This window comes from Xenopus laevis, chromosome 5S (assembly GCF_017654675.1).
Source record: "Xenopus laevis strain J_2021 chromosome 5S, Xenopus_laevis_v10.1, whole genome shotgun sequence".
NCBI lineage: Eukaryota > Metazoa > Chordata > Amphibia > Anura > Pipidae > Xenopus > Xenopus laevis.
Window position 1 is genome coordinate 32,005,224 of NC_054380.1, and position 14,058 is coordinate 32,019,281.

Sequence of the window (14,058 nt, forward strand, 5' to 3'; positions counted from 1 at the left end):
GACAGACATAATATCAAAGGCAATTGTGATACTATATTCTACAATTAATCAACTAATTTATCAAAATACAAGTTCATTAAAAATGCTGACGAGGGGAAAAAAAAAGTTAGATGCCATAGAAAATAGTGGTTACCATTGACTTCTATATAACCTTGCCAGCTTTTGCTTGCCAACTTTTTTTCTAGAGACTTTTCGTGTTTTTTTTCTTTAATAAATTTTGGCTGTTCAAGGTTTCAGAAAATACTTGTGCATTCGTTTTTTTCTCTACATTTTTCTCGAATCGAGAAAAAGGCGCCAACTGGATTTTTGAAAAATCAGCTCTTTAGTACAGATATCAGCAGGTTATATATAGACTTGAAAGGCTGAACTTTTTTTTAGCCTAACCTACTATGAGATATTGGTATATATATTTTATGTATGTGAGTGTAAATATAGGTTGGTATGAGTGTGTGCATGTACAGTATGTGCACTGGGGTTCATTTGGATGGATTGAAATTGATGGACTTTGGTCTTTTTGTCAATCCAATTTAAAAATGAAAATAATAAGTACAAGAAACATAAGTAGGAAACAAGTACATCTTGTGTTTATTGTATGTGCATGCCTGCATGTAGAGTCCTGCGTGGAACCAATTTGTTAAATCCGAACCCGACCCGCAACCCACACCCTGCATACTTACCCGCTTGGACCCACTACCTGACCTAACCCGCAAGTACCTTATCCGCAACCCCATCCGCTGACCATCAAGAAACAGGAAGTGATGTCATTGTAAACTGGAAGTGACATTAGAAGTAGGCGTGATCAGAAAAAAATGAGTAAAACTCGCTATTGAGAAGACCCACAGCCCACAAACCCACCGACCTGCGTCTATACCTGTCCCCGAAACTTCTACCTGCAACCTGCAGGGTTTTGCAGATAACCCGCGGGTACCCGACCCGATGCAGGACTCTACCTGCTTTTATTTAATAATATGAAGGTACTGTAAGCTTTTACAATATGACAACTGAAAATACAGGTGAGGCTATGCAAGTAAAATATGGTAAAGGCCAGCTATGTCAGCATAACATTTGTCATGGCCATTACTTCACAGAATATCAATGCAAACAGGATGCCTTTGTTCTACAATCAGAGTCATATATTAACTGCTGTAATACATATGTTTATTTAAAGGAAGCTGCAAACCAGAAGAGAACGAAAAAGTGTTTATTGTTACTGGATAGTTTCCCCTGTTTTGAAAACCCCCCACTTAACATCAGTTCTAACAATTTCTTACAAGTTCTGTAAAATGATGAAACCAAATTCATAACATAATGACTGAGGAACAACCTTTCTTGTATATCTTAGTGGGAAGTTTCAGTTGTCAGTGAAAGGGGAATTATGCTGAGGGAAAAATTGCATCAATGATAGTGGCTCAGTGGTTTGCACTGCTGCCTTTCAGTGCAGGATAGGTACCATTAAATGGGTTGTTCACATTTAATTTAACATTTAGTATGATGTAGAAAGTGATTCTGAGCCAATTTGCAATTGGTTTTCATTTTTGGTATTTGAGTTATTTCGCTTTTTATTTAGCAGCTCTCCACTTTGCAAGTTCAGCAGTTTTGGTTGCTAGGGTCCAAATTATTGATTTGAACAAGAATAGGAGAGGTCATGAAAAGAAAGATGAGTCGTAAAAAATAGAATCGAAATCCTAATTTGCATATGCAAATTAGGGGCAAGAAACGAAAAATTGAAAAGATATTTTTTTACTTCCTTGTTTTGTGATGAAGTCACGTGATTTCAATTCCTGCCCCTAATTTGCATATGAAGGATTCAGATTCGGTTCGACCAGGCACAAGGATTAGGCCAAATCCAAATCCTGCTGAAAAAGGCTGAATCTTGGCCTGAATCCTCAAACCGAATCCTGGATAGGGTGCATCCCTAGTAAAAAGTAGCAATAACAATTAATTTGTAGGCTTACAGAGCATTAGTTTTTTAGATGGGGGTCAGTGAACCCCCTATTTGAAAGCTGAAACGAAGACCAGTTGAAAAGTTGCTTAGAATTGGCCATTCAATAACATACTAAAAGTTAACTTAAAGGTGAACCACACCTTTTAAATGCCATATCCAAGTGATTGTGCCTCCTTGTGCTCATCTATGCTACCACTTTGCACCAATTCTGCCTGTTGCCAGGGCTAGATTTGTACAAAAGCACACCTCTAGACTCACTGGGTGCATTTTGCCCTCTAAACACCTCCTCATGTGTGAGCTTGAGTATGCTTGTAGTGACAGATTGGTAGAATCAAATAGATGACAAAATCTCGTGCCTAGCTCCCAGTACTCTGTAACGAACAAGCAAATTTAAACACATCTAAGCATCATGCCACCCCTAACTTTATGCTGCCCCAGGCTTTTGTGATTTTTCCTCAAATCAGGGGTGCCTATTGGACTTGCAGGAGGTGTAAGACACAACAAGCTATTTAATAAGAGAGTTCTGCACTTGACCTGCTGATGTGCAGGGTTCCTGTGGGTGTTCCCAGAGATTATCATATCGGTAAAGCTGGCCACAGACGCAAATATCCTATTGTACAAATCAGCGTACGATCAGACTTCTCCATCTCCCAACCTGCCACTAACCATTCCGATCAAATAAAGTACAAAAGAACAAATCAGCCGATGTTCTGTCCCTGACAGCAATCGTACGAAAGTTATGTCCGACCAAAGCTAGTGACAGTCTCCCTCATATGATCGGCAATACATGCAGAGATATTATCAGCAGCCGACAGAAATCTTTTAACCTGTCCGATCGACCAAACGACCGATATCCGCCGGACGGAAAATGTTGGCACTCTCCACACACGGTCCGAAAATATCTTTGCGTCTATGGCCAGCTTAAGACTGCCATTCTCTAAAGATATTTCAAAGGAAGTAAATCAATTACCCATCCAATTCACTGTGCCATTTGGTTTTTGGTGCATGTGATGTTGGGTCTGCTGCCAGCAGCCAAATGGGTAATTGGCATTTCAACAAACCTTTTGTTTCTGTAAACTAAGAGTACAGGTATACACACACACTTTTATACCGGAAATGGGTTTGTTTAAAGTTTTAGCTTTAATAAACAAATAAGGCAGTGTGTGTGTGTGTGTGTGTATACATTACATATACATTTTCAAACAGTAAATAAAATGGAATAAAAACATGAAAGGGATTCTGTCATGATTTTTCTGGTTTACTTTTTATTTCTAAATTACGCTGTTTACATTGCAAATAATTCATTCTACCATTTAAAATTTTATTCTTGAACCAACAAATTTATTTTTATTTAACTGTAATATTGGTGTGGAGGCAGCCAATCAGGTATTGTAATCCACAAAAGAGGCTGGATCACAGAATTTAGTAGATATATAGTAAATACTATAGCATGTAAGAGACCTCTAGTGACCAAACAGAGGTAAAACTACAAATTCAAAAATTTCTCTACAGCCATGCTTTTTATATAAAAAAAGTTTCATTGCATCATATTAAAAATCACAAAAAAACCCCCACAGGTATTGTATCTGATTCTGAGCTTTGAGAAGGAGCCAGCACTTCAGGATGGAACTGACTTGAGACAGCTGTATTGTTTCTCCTCCTTCCCATTGTATTTACAACAACTTATGTACTATTATCATGTCTACCACTAGGTGGGGCTAACAATGCAAACAAATCCTTCAGCAGAGGTGTCAGGGAGCTGCTATCTGGTTAGCTACCCATTGTACTGCTGATGGGCTGCTGAGGAGAGAAGGGAGGGAGTGATATTACTACCAACTTGCAGTGCAGCAGTACAAAGTGACTGAAATTCATCAGAACACAAGTCACATGACACGAGGGCACCTGGGAAACTGACAATATGTTTAGCCCCATGCCAAATTTCAAAATTAAATATTACAATTTTGCTCTTTTAAAAAACAGATTTCAGTGCAGAATTCTGCTCGAGCAGCGTTTTTAAATGTTGCATTTTGAAAAAAACATGTTTTCCCAGCGTTTTGGTGCTATAAATACCACAAAACACTCCAATAAATTGTGGAGTACTATACTTTCACCCATTGCTAAATATGTCCCTAAATATCCTAGATGGGATGTAACCATGTTGTAAATTAGGTTTTTTTTTATACCTGCAAGAATTGTGTCCAAACTACGATTAAAGGGGTTAACCTTTAAGTTAACTTTTAGTATGTTATTGAATAGCCAATTCAAAGCAACTTTTGAATTGGTCTTCGTTGTTTATTTTTTTGTATAGTTTTTTTAATTATTTGCCGCCTTCTGACTCTTTCCAGATTTCAAATGGGGGTCACTGACCCCATCTAAAAGCAAATGCTTTGTAAGGCTACAACTGTATTGTCATTGCTACTTTGCATTACTCATCTTTCTAATCAGGCCTCTCCTATTCATATTCCAGTCTCTTATTCAAATCAGTGCATGATTGCTAGGGTAATTTGGACCCTAGCAACCAGGTTGCTGAAACTGCAAACCGGGGAGCTACTGAATAAAAAGTGAAATACCACAAATAAAAACCAACTACAAATTGTCTCATAATATCACTCTCTACATCATACTAAAAGTTAACTCAAACGTAAACAACTCCTAAAGGGCAGAGGCACACGCTCAGATTCGGGAAGATTTAGTCACCCCGTGATAAATCGCTTCTTTGGGGCAAACTAATCTCCACAAACTGCCTGCCTCTGGCTAGAATCGGATGGCACTCAGATTGATTCGTTTTCCAAACTTGTCCGAAGTTTCCTCGTGAGGCAACTTCGGAAAACAAAGCGCGCGGATTGTCATCCCGCTGGGCAACTAATCTTCCCGAATCGGAGCCTATGTCTCTGTCTTTAAGCACAAAGCTTCTAAACGACGTAATGGGACCCCGCCAGGCCAGACCCCCTCTCCTGATCTCCTGGCCCTACAAAAAAAAAAAAAATACAATTTGAGGCGACGTGCAGCGCCGTTTTGCATGCGTGCAGCATAGGATTGCCACCCTTTCCAGAAAAAGATACCTGCCCTCCTATATATCTATCTTTTTCCCTATTAATAACATTGGGATCAACCATCATTTTTACCGGCCAGGCCTAGTGCAGCGTCTCTCCTTTCACGCATGTGAACGGCGCACCTTCTTTTGCGCATGCGTGACATCGCAGTAAGGGGGACCTCTGGAGGGGGACCCTGGACAGGAGTCCCGGTGGGCCCCGTGTTATGTTTTGGGTAGCCGAGGATGCGTAGAGTAAAACAGTGCTTTATTAGCAGGCTCATGCAGCCATTACACAACGGTAACTTTCACTTTCAGGACAGGAAGTATGCACAGTATAAGTCTGAGCACAGTGACATCTACATGCCATTTGCATGAACACCCCCAGTCCAAACCTGGACAAGCCTTACAAGAGACAGCCTTCCCTGATGCCAATTTCATTGCAATTAATGATTACAGAACAGTCCTGCATGCACTCTGCTAATACTGACATGACATACTCTGCTTCATTCCAAAAAAACTGGAATATTTTAAGCAAACATTTAAAAAATATATTAAAAGCAGAAGATGTGCATGGCAGGCAGGCAGAGGCAGGACAGCACCAGCTCAGACAGGGGTCCATACACCTTCCACACGCTCTGCACGTAAAGCAAGTATGAAAGAGTCGTGCTAAATACCAGCAAAGCCTGAGGGCAAAACTGGCACCGCCCATAAATACCTGCCGTGTCCCCGGCCAATGATGAAACGTGAATTAGTTGTGCTACAAGTTTGTACCAGGAGGCGTGCCGTAGCAGCTGCTCTTCAGCAGTAGAGTCCGAAGTGTGACCTTGCGGAGAGAAATCTGATTTAACTTCCCTGTGGTTAATCGGTGCGAGCGCTATGGGCGAGGTGTCTGAGCGCACTCTGCAGGTAGCCATGCTCCTGTCTTTCGCCTCTGGGGTGCTGGTGGGCTGGCAAGCAAACCGCGTCCGGAGAAAATACCTGGACTGGAAGAAAAAGAGGCTGCAGCACAAACTCGTAGAGACACAGAAGAGAATAGATCTCTCCTAAAGCTGCAGAATACCGGGACTACTGTCTGCGCTGTCGGGTTTTCTACTGAGGAGGTGAGAGACTTGTGGGGCTATTACTTCTCCTGTCAGTCAGGGCTACGGTGTCCATTTTGGGACATTTATGTGCAAAACGCGCGCCTTGCTCTCTCCTCAGTCTAAATTCTCCGTGATACGGAAAAGTTTTTTTTTTTATCACGCCTCCCCCAGTTAAGCTCTGAGTTATTCCCCAATCAATTCTGAGTCAGAATAGGCTCTGGCATCAGGGCTGCCAGGTCTAATTTTCAAAACCAGCTACAAAACTAGCCACGAGTCACTTTAAAAGTAGCCCAAAACTAGCACAATATGTGCAGTGAAAAAAACATCTAAAAGAAAATAAATATGTTAAGATACACCTTTTTCAAAATCCACTGATTTGCAAATTTTTCCATTAAGTAAAATGGGACAGATTCACCCGTCATAGGAAGGGCTGCCCGGGTCAAAACTTCTTGCCTGGTTTTCCAAATAAGGAAAATGTATCTCTTGATTGACACGGCGATCGACCAATTGCAGTGTCGTAGCCCCGCCCCCTGATGTCACAGCTCGCCCATCTATGTCACTGCCCACCCCTGACATCACAGGCTGCCCGGTCTCCACCGTTTCAAAAGGTGGCCCTCACCAGGGGCATAACTACAGAGGGGGGCCAGGAGGTATAGGGGCCCCATAAGACGCTAATACTTATACAATATGTTCAACAAATATTGGTAAAACAGGTCAACCTCTGGACATTTTGGTGGCCAGTAGATTTTTGCCCCAAAATTGTATGAAATTGAGGAAAGTCATCATTATACAGTACTTCAGAGAGTGTTCTAAGGTTACTTTCTTGTGATAATACTTCTGTCCATTTGTGCTTTCCCCCTTTTTATTTATGTTCTTATGTGTATATATATTTTTTTACTTTACAGGTTATAAAGGAAATCAAATGACTGACGTGAGCATAAAATGAATGAATCGTTTTTATATATGACTTTTGTGAAGAGACTTTAAATATTTTCTAATATCAAGAAGTGGTGGACATACATTAAACACAGCTGTATAGACTGGTGGAAGAAGGAATACACCCCAAATTGCTGTGCCATATGGGATTTGAATAAAAACACAATCTTTTAAAATATTTGTGTCTCTTTAATTCTATGTATAATTAGTGGAAGTAGCAATGAGGAAGACACTTTAAAGGGGTTCTTCACCTTCCAACACTTTTTCAGTTCAACTGTTTTCATATAGTAAGCCAGAAATAACTTTTTTCATTTACTTTCTATTTTCTATTTGTGACTGTCTTTCTAAAATTGAAGTTTAAAGTTAAAATTTTCTCCTTTTTATATCTTCCTAAAGCAGCTCTGGAAGAGGGGTCACTGACTCTAATAACTGTTCTAAATTGATACAGTAATTAATAAATTTCTTATCTTTGTCCCTGCTGAGCAGAACAATAGTTGCTAATATTCCACAGATGCTGCTGAGAAATGTATCAACTAATGTGACAAATTATGACATTTCAGAATCTGGACTTACATTACTGAACTGCCAGACTGGAACATCAGTGACACAAATATTAATATTTTAATTCTGGAAAAATTGTAAAAAATAAAAGATGGAAAGCATCTTTATTTCTGGTGAACAATCTGAAAACAACTGAACTGAAAAAAAGTGTTTGGAAGATGATCAAACAAACACACCTAATAACATTTATTATCTAAGGAAATGTAATTCTAATTTTTTTTTTTTTTACATTATTTGTACAGGTATAGGACATGTTATCCATAATGCTCGGGACATGGGGTTTTCTGAATAATAGATCTTTCTGTTATTTAGCCCTTTATACCTTAAAGGGGACCTGTCACCCTAAGAGATAATTTCAAATTATTTTCATAAATAGTTGAGAAAAATAAACTTTACTTACACTGTATTTATTATTTACATTTTGTTTCCTTCAGTCTTGGAATTATACAATCACAGCAAGCAGGCAGCTGCCATTTTGTTGACACGGTTATTAAGGGAAATTGTGTATCACCCCAAAATCTTGTGTATGCACCAGAATGGGGGACCTAATGTCCATGTGCAGTGCCCTACACAAATATAGAGCCTGAGGAGGGAAGGGGGAATGTGAGGAAAGCAGTGACATCTAGGAAGTGCTGAATGGAAAGTGAAAGTAATTGACTGCCCCTCCTCTATGCCACAGGCATAGAGGCGGGGCAGTTAATATTTGATTGACAGTTTACATATTTAAACACCTTTATAACAGGTATGGATGTTTTAATGAAAAAAAAAAATTGGGGTTCCATATTTAATTTGGAAAGGACTTTCATTATGCAGTTTTTTATGTGTAGGTGACATGTCCACTTTAAGTCTACTAGAAAATCATGTAAACAATAAAAAACTTAAAAGGCTGGCTTTGCTTCCAATAAGGATTAATGATATATCACGGTGCTATTTTATTATTACAGAGAAAATTTGTATTATTTGGATAAAATGGAGCCAATGGGATACGGCCTTTCCATTATTTGAAGCTTTTTGAATAACTGGTTTCCTGATAACGGATCCCATACCTGTACATCAAATTGCAATATTTGTTTATCCCTTTCTCTTCTCTGTGTTGTTTCTTGAAGCAATTCTTCTACATTGTTGTAGTAGTCAGAACTAGATTTGGTAGAAACTTGACCCAAAAAATTGCCAAACGCATTGAAGTCAATGGAGTGGTTTTTGGTTTTTTTTGGCATGACAATTTTTTAAACCACACAACATTTTTAAACTATCCTTTATGGGCATTATTTTTCTCGCTGAAACATGGCAAAATATATCGCTCACCCCCTAGAACCAAACGTGCAGAGAATATTAACAGCCAGACAGATACGGCTTTCAGTAGCAATAACATTTATTGATAACTTTAAAACTGAAAATTGTTAATGAACGTACATCAAAATGGATAAACTTCTATAAGTTCTTGCTCTTTACAGCATTTGTAGTACCTTACAGTAAACTGTAATACCACTGATGTAATAAAAATGTAGAAATATCTTTGAAAAGCTTTAATTCACTACCATACTGAAAATGGCCAATGAATGGCCAGAATACCAGTAGCCATGTTTTCTTCTTGTGCTCTCACGGCTTCTTGTGCTCTCTTTCTGTTTGCCTGTCTGCTCCTCATGCAGTGAATTTGAGAAGAACATACAGTGGGGTCCCCCCAAATCAGTGGGTCCTGGGCTAGACGTTCATATCGTTCCCCTGGAAATATTATAATCCTCCAACAAAAATGAGGTCACTGAGATTTGTGCTATAAAAATAATAGCTCTGACCACACAATAGGAATACTAGCAGGTGTGGATCTCCATCCCTGAAATAGGAACTATGAGAGAGTAAGTAATAATGGTGTAACCAAGGCATGGCTGCACCCCTATAGCATGGCTGCACCCATATATTCAACACAATCCAGATGTCCCAGTATAATTACTTTACAAAATGGATAATGTGCATATTAATCCCGGACATGCCGATATAATCCCTAATTAAAATGGAGAAAGAGCATATTAACTGTAGATTTGTATAACACTATAATGAAAATGAATATAGAAAATGAATAATCATATTAACCCCAGGTGTGCCAGTACAAATATGGTCTGAGCTGTCAAAAAATTTTAAAAAAAAACCCTGCAGAAAACAGGACAGTTGGGAGGTATGCAATTGCGTGCAAGACATATTTATGGTTTTTGCACTGGCCTTCGAAAATGTCTTTACACAACTACAAGCATTCAAAAGATCCTAGCTTTAGCCCTGTACTTTTTAAATTTTGTTTAATTAACCATTATGTACCAAACTACATAGAATTATAAGCAACAGGCATGAAAGGGTCATCCCTGTTGAGTATGACTTTAATATTTGACATTATAATGTAGATGTATATCATTCTCAAGTTGGTGCTGTTTGTACATATACATACCTCCCAACTGTCCTGTTTTTAGAGGGACAGTCCCTCTTGACTGCTCAACCCACAGTCCCTTGTTTGTACTGGAAAGTCCCAATTTTCTCTGCACTGAACAGGTAGAAAAAGAAACAATGTTTCTAACTTAATTGGCAGAGAGCCCAGAACAGCAACAGCTGCAGATAAGATACTTTTGTAACAATTTTGAGATAAGCAAATAAGTAATTGTAACAATATAATATAACAGGACTCTTGGGAGAAGTTAGACTCACAACTTAAAGGGCAATTCACCTTCATTAGCAAAACTGTAATAACTGGGGAAAAAAACACAAATATGTTCAAACTTTCATAACCTGACAAATTTTGTAAAACGAACAAAAATGGGCGTGGGTGGAAAAATTGCCGCACTGCTCGTGGCAACTTTTTTGTCCCTCCTTTTTATTTCCAAAATGTTGGGAGGTATCTATATATCAGAGTCTTATACAAAGGGCCCTCATAGGGAAATATGTCTGCAGTTAAAGTTTTGAAAAGCAACCCTCAAGGCCTGTTTTCGTTGTAAATACCTATGCAGCTGGATATTTAAATTATTATGTTTGGTTTGGAGCTAGTGAGGGGAATTAGTTGTCTAGCAGCAGATCTTGCCTGTGACATCATTAGGCCAAATGTTGGAAAATTCAGTAGGGACCTAAGGTGCTGAAAGTTTGAGGTTGTGCTAGAGAACTGGGAAACAGAGAGGAATATGCCCAGTCTTACCAGCATTTTCTTATTATGATTCCTCATATTTTTGCAGGCACTGGTTTCCTGTGGGGGGCATTATGTTTATTCCATTGCATATGGTAGCAGTGATCAAAGCTTAGCTGACTGGCATAGAATAATAACTGTAGAACTGATAATGCTAAGGTAAAGCTATCTGTAATGTTTAAATATGCCATAGGACATGCTATTCGTTGTTCTTGTGTGTTAAAATATGTGATAAATGTCATACATAGTATAGGGAAGATGGTATAGAATGTGTGTTACTGTATCATCGTTCCAATAGTCATTCCTGGATAAGGAAGAATTCTGCAAGCATTGTCATAGTGTCGTTTTAATTTTAAACAATGTACAAAAGTCAGAATGGCCAGTGGATAGAACAGTAAGGGACTCAGAGAAAGAGAGAGAGTACGTTCATTGCAATGCAATAATGCATAGCTAAACGTGTTCCTAAAAGGAATTTCTCCCTGGTTAACAAATATACAATAAATATCAATGATATAATTTTAAGTGCATACCTCCCAACATTTTGGAAATAAAAAGGAGGGACAATTTTTTTGATCACACCCATTTTTGTGCCACCCCCATGTTCATTTTACAAAATTTGTCAGGTTATGTGAATTTGAACATATTTCTGTGTTTTTTTTTCCAGTTATTACAGTTTTGCTAATGAAGGTGAAATTCCCTTTAAGTCTAACTTTTCCCAAGGGACCTCCTTATCTAAATTGTTACAATTACTTATTTGCTTATCTCAAAATTGTTACAAACTATCGTAGCTGCACCTGTTAGCTGTTCTGGGCTCTCTGCCAAAAGCCAATTAAGTTAGAATCGTTGTTACTTTTTCTGGCTGTTCAGTGCAGAGAAAGTAGGATCTTTATAGTACAAACACTGGACTGCAGGTTGAGCTGTCAAAAGTGGGACTGTCCTGCTTAAAATGGGACAGTTGGGAGGTATCTAAAGTGTTTCAGGTTTAGTCATTGATTGTGACATTATAACAGCACATCCCTGGAGACAAGATGATTAACCTCAATAAATTGTGTTGGTGAACAAAAATAGATCGGAGGGAAGAATTCCACAGAGGTCAGATGAAGCAAGCTGCAGCGTTGGCTGTGTATGTACCAAATGGCAGTAGGGTGTTTGATGGATGTTGCAGCCCATGACTAATTGTGTAGTATGATACTGGGCGGGTAGGGTGTAGTAATAAGCAGGTCCGGACTGAGAATTAAAATAGGCCCTGGCATTTCAGGTACACAGAGGCCCAATCAGCCCACATAGAGGCCCAAACAGCCCCCACCAGCCCACTAAATACTGACTTTCTATGGGACCTTATAGCAGCCCCTCTGGCATTTGCCAGAACCCACAGATTGCCAGTCCGGGCCTGGTAATAAGAATAAGCACATCCCTGAAAATTACATGCTACCTTTAAAGGAGAAGGAAAGCTACGGGGGCATTTTATTGCCAATAGATTAGCTGCAATAGTGCAAGCTAGAATGCTATATTTATTCTGTAGAATGTTTTACCATACCTGAGTAAAAAGCTCTAGAAACTCTCTGTTTGTTTAGGATAGGAGCTGCAGTATTAACATGGTGTGACATCACTTCCTGCCTGAGTCTCTCCCTGCTCTGGGCTCAGATTACAGTAGAGAAGGGAGGGGTGGAGGGAGAGGAGCAAACTGAGCATGCTCTTGCCGAGGGCAATGAGGTTTAAGCTGAAGGCAGGAAGTCTGATTAGGGATGTAGCGAACTGTTCGCCGGCGAACTAGTTCGCGCGAACTTCGACTGTTCGCGCCCGCCGCAAGTTCGCGAACGTCGCGCGACGTTCGCCAATAGGCGTTCGCGTCAAAATCGCTCGACCATTCGACCATTCGATCGCTAAAATCGCACGATTTTCGTTCGATTCGAACGAAAATCGTTCGATCGAACGATTAAAATCCTTCGATCGTTCGAATCGAACGATTTTCGGATGTTCGAAGTTCGCGAACAGTTCGCATTTTTTGCCGGTGTTCGCGAACGGCGTTCGCGAACACATACTCGGCGGTTCGCTACATCCCTAAGTCTGATACAGAAGCCCATGAGTACACAATAGAAGGGAAGAAATGCAGTGTTTCTTTTGAGAGGGGACTCAGAGCAACATTACTTTGGGGGTTTACTGGTATATTTAGATGGACCTTTCTGATAAGGCTTACTTAGTTTTAACCTTTCCTTCTCCTTTAAAAAGCTGATCTTGGATATAAATATTCTTGCATAAGTTTAGGTGCAGGCGTTAGGTTCATTGAATTAATTATTCGATTTTTATGCCATACGTGTGACCTGGGTGTGTTCAGTGGTCATTTTATTAATAGAAAATCATAAGCCATGTCAGGAAACCAAATGAATATGAATTCAGAACATGATCAGTACAGATTTCTTTTAAATGTCATTTCAAAGGACTCCGTACAGAAATGCTGAATAATTAAAAAAACTGAAGATAAGAGAACTCCACTAACCAAGGGACTTAGACATTAAGGAGCCTATTAAATCAAGCTTCAAAATTTTCTGGTTGAGTTTTAAAGGGCAAAGAATCCAAATTTTTAAAGGGAAAAAGAAACTCGAATGGCAGATGGTCCCTTTAACAATTGGAACATGTTTTTTACCTCCAGGATTCTCGATCGTTTTGGGCTGTTTGCTCTGGTTTTCATTCGGTAATCTGATAAATCCTAGTATTTTGGGCAACAACTCCATAAATTTGAGTTTTCTGAGACAAGTAGAAAAAGTTGCATGATTTAAATTGACGCACAATTTTGTTGCGACTTTTAGTCGCTCCAATTATATTGAGAATAATTATTGGTAAATTAAGGGCGTTCGGGTTTGGGAGTTTGGTCGGATTTCTTTTTTTCAAATAAAGTGAGAAAAGGTTGAGTTTTAATAAAAAGCAACAGCCTGATATGCCTGCTCTCCACCCACCGTATAATCTTGCAATCCTTTCGTCTCCCATCTTCTGGTGTGCACAAAGCCCTCTCAATGCCTTTGCACATTTGTTCCTTAATTTGCAACATTTTTCTCCCTTGCCTTCTTACTGGCTTAATCTACCTTCCGTTCTCTCTGCTTCAGAGGTATCATTCCTGCGCTCTTCATTACATGGTTGCTCATCATTCAGCTGGGTTCATTTCTACAGGTTCAGCCAAAACAGGACAGTGTTAATGCCATTACCTTAAGTCGAAATGATCATAAAAAAAAACTGGCTTTATCAAGCAGCCTAGGTAAATAAAAGGGTTCAAGTTCCTAGAGTCACAAACACTAGACAGGTGAAGTTTAAATCTAAAACATAATTCTATTTTGGAAGAAACTTCTGA

The 14,058-nt window shown here is 39.2% G+C and overlaps 2 protein-coding genes across 2 annotated transcripts in view; one reads left to right on the forward strand and one right to left on the reverse strand.

Annotated features, from left to right (window-relative positions):
- LOC108717789 (two pore calcium channel protein 1) overlaps positions 1-5,781 on the reverse strand; it is a 47,684-nt gene extending 41,903 nt beyond the window's left edge. The window contains exon 1 of the mRNA XM_041564365.1: positions 5,695-5,781. The gene's annotated coding sequence lies outside the window, so the exon portion shown is untranslated. The remainder of the gene's footprint in view (positions 1-5,694) is intronic.
- A 59-nt stretch (positions 5,782-5,840) lies between these two features.
- mtln.S (mitoregulin S homeolog) lies at positions 5,841-7,175 on the forward strand. Its single transcript, XM_041564367.1, has 2 exons — positions 5,841-6,079; positions 6,967-7,175. Exon 1 carries the CDS (start codon positions 5,856-5,858, stop codon positions 6,024-6,026), a length of 171 nt encoding a protein of 56 aa, XP_041420301.1. The 5' UTR covers positions 5,841-5,855; the 3' UTR covers positions 6,027-6,079; positions 6,967-7,175.
- The last annotated feature ends 6,883 nt before the right edge of the window (positions 7,176-14,058 follow it).

Bases quoted from the DNA above. Each gene is read 5' to 3' on its own strand.
- mtln.S (XM_041564367.1), top strand. From the start codon at position 5,856: ATGGGCGAGGTGTCTGAGCGCACTCTGCAGGTAGCCATGCTCCTGTCT.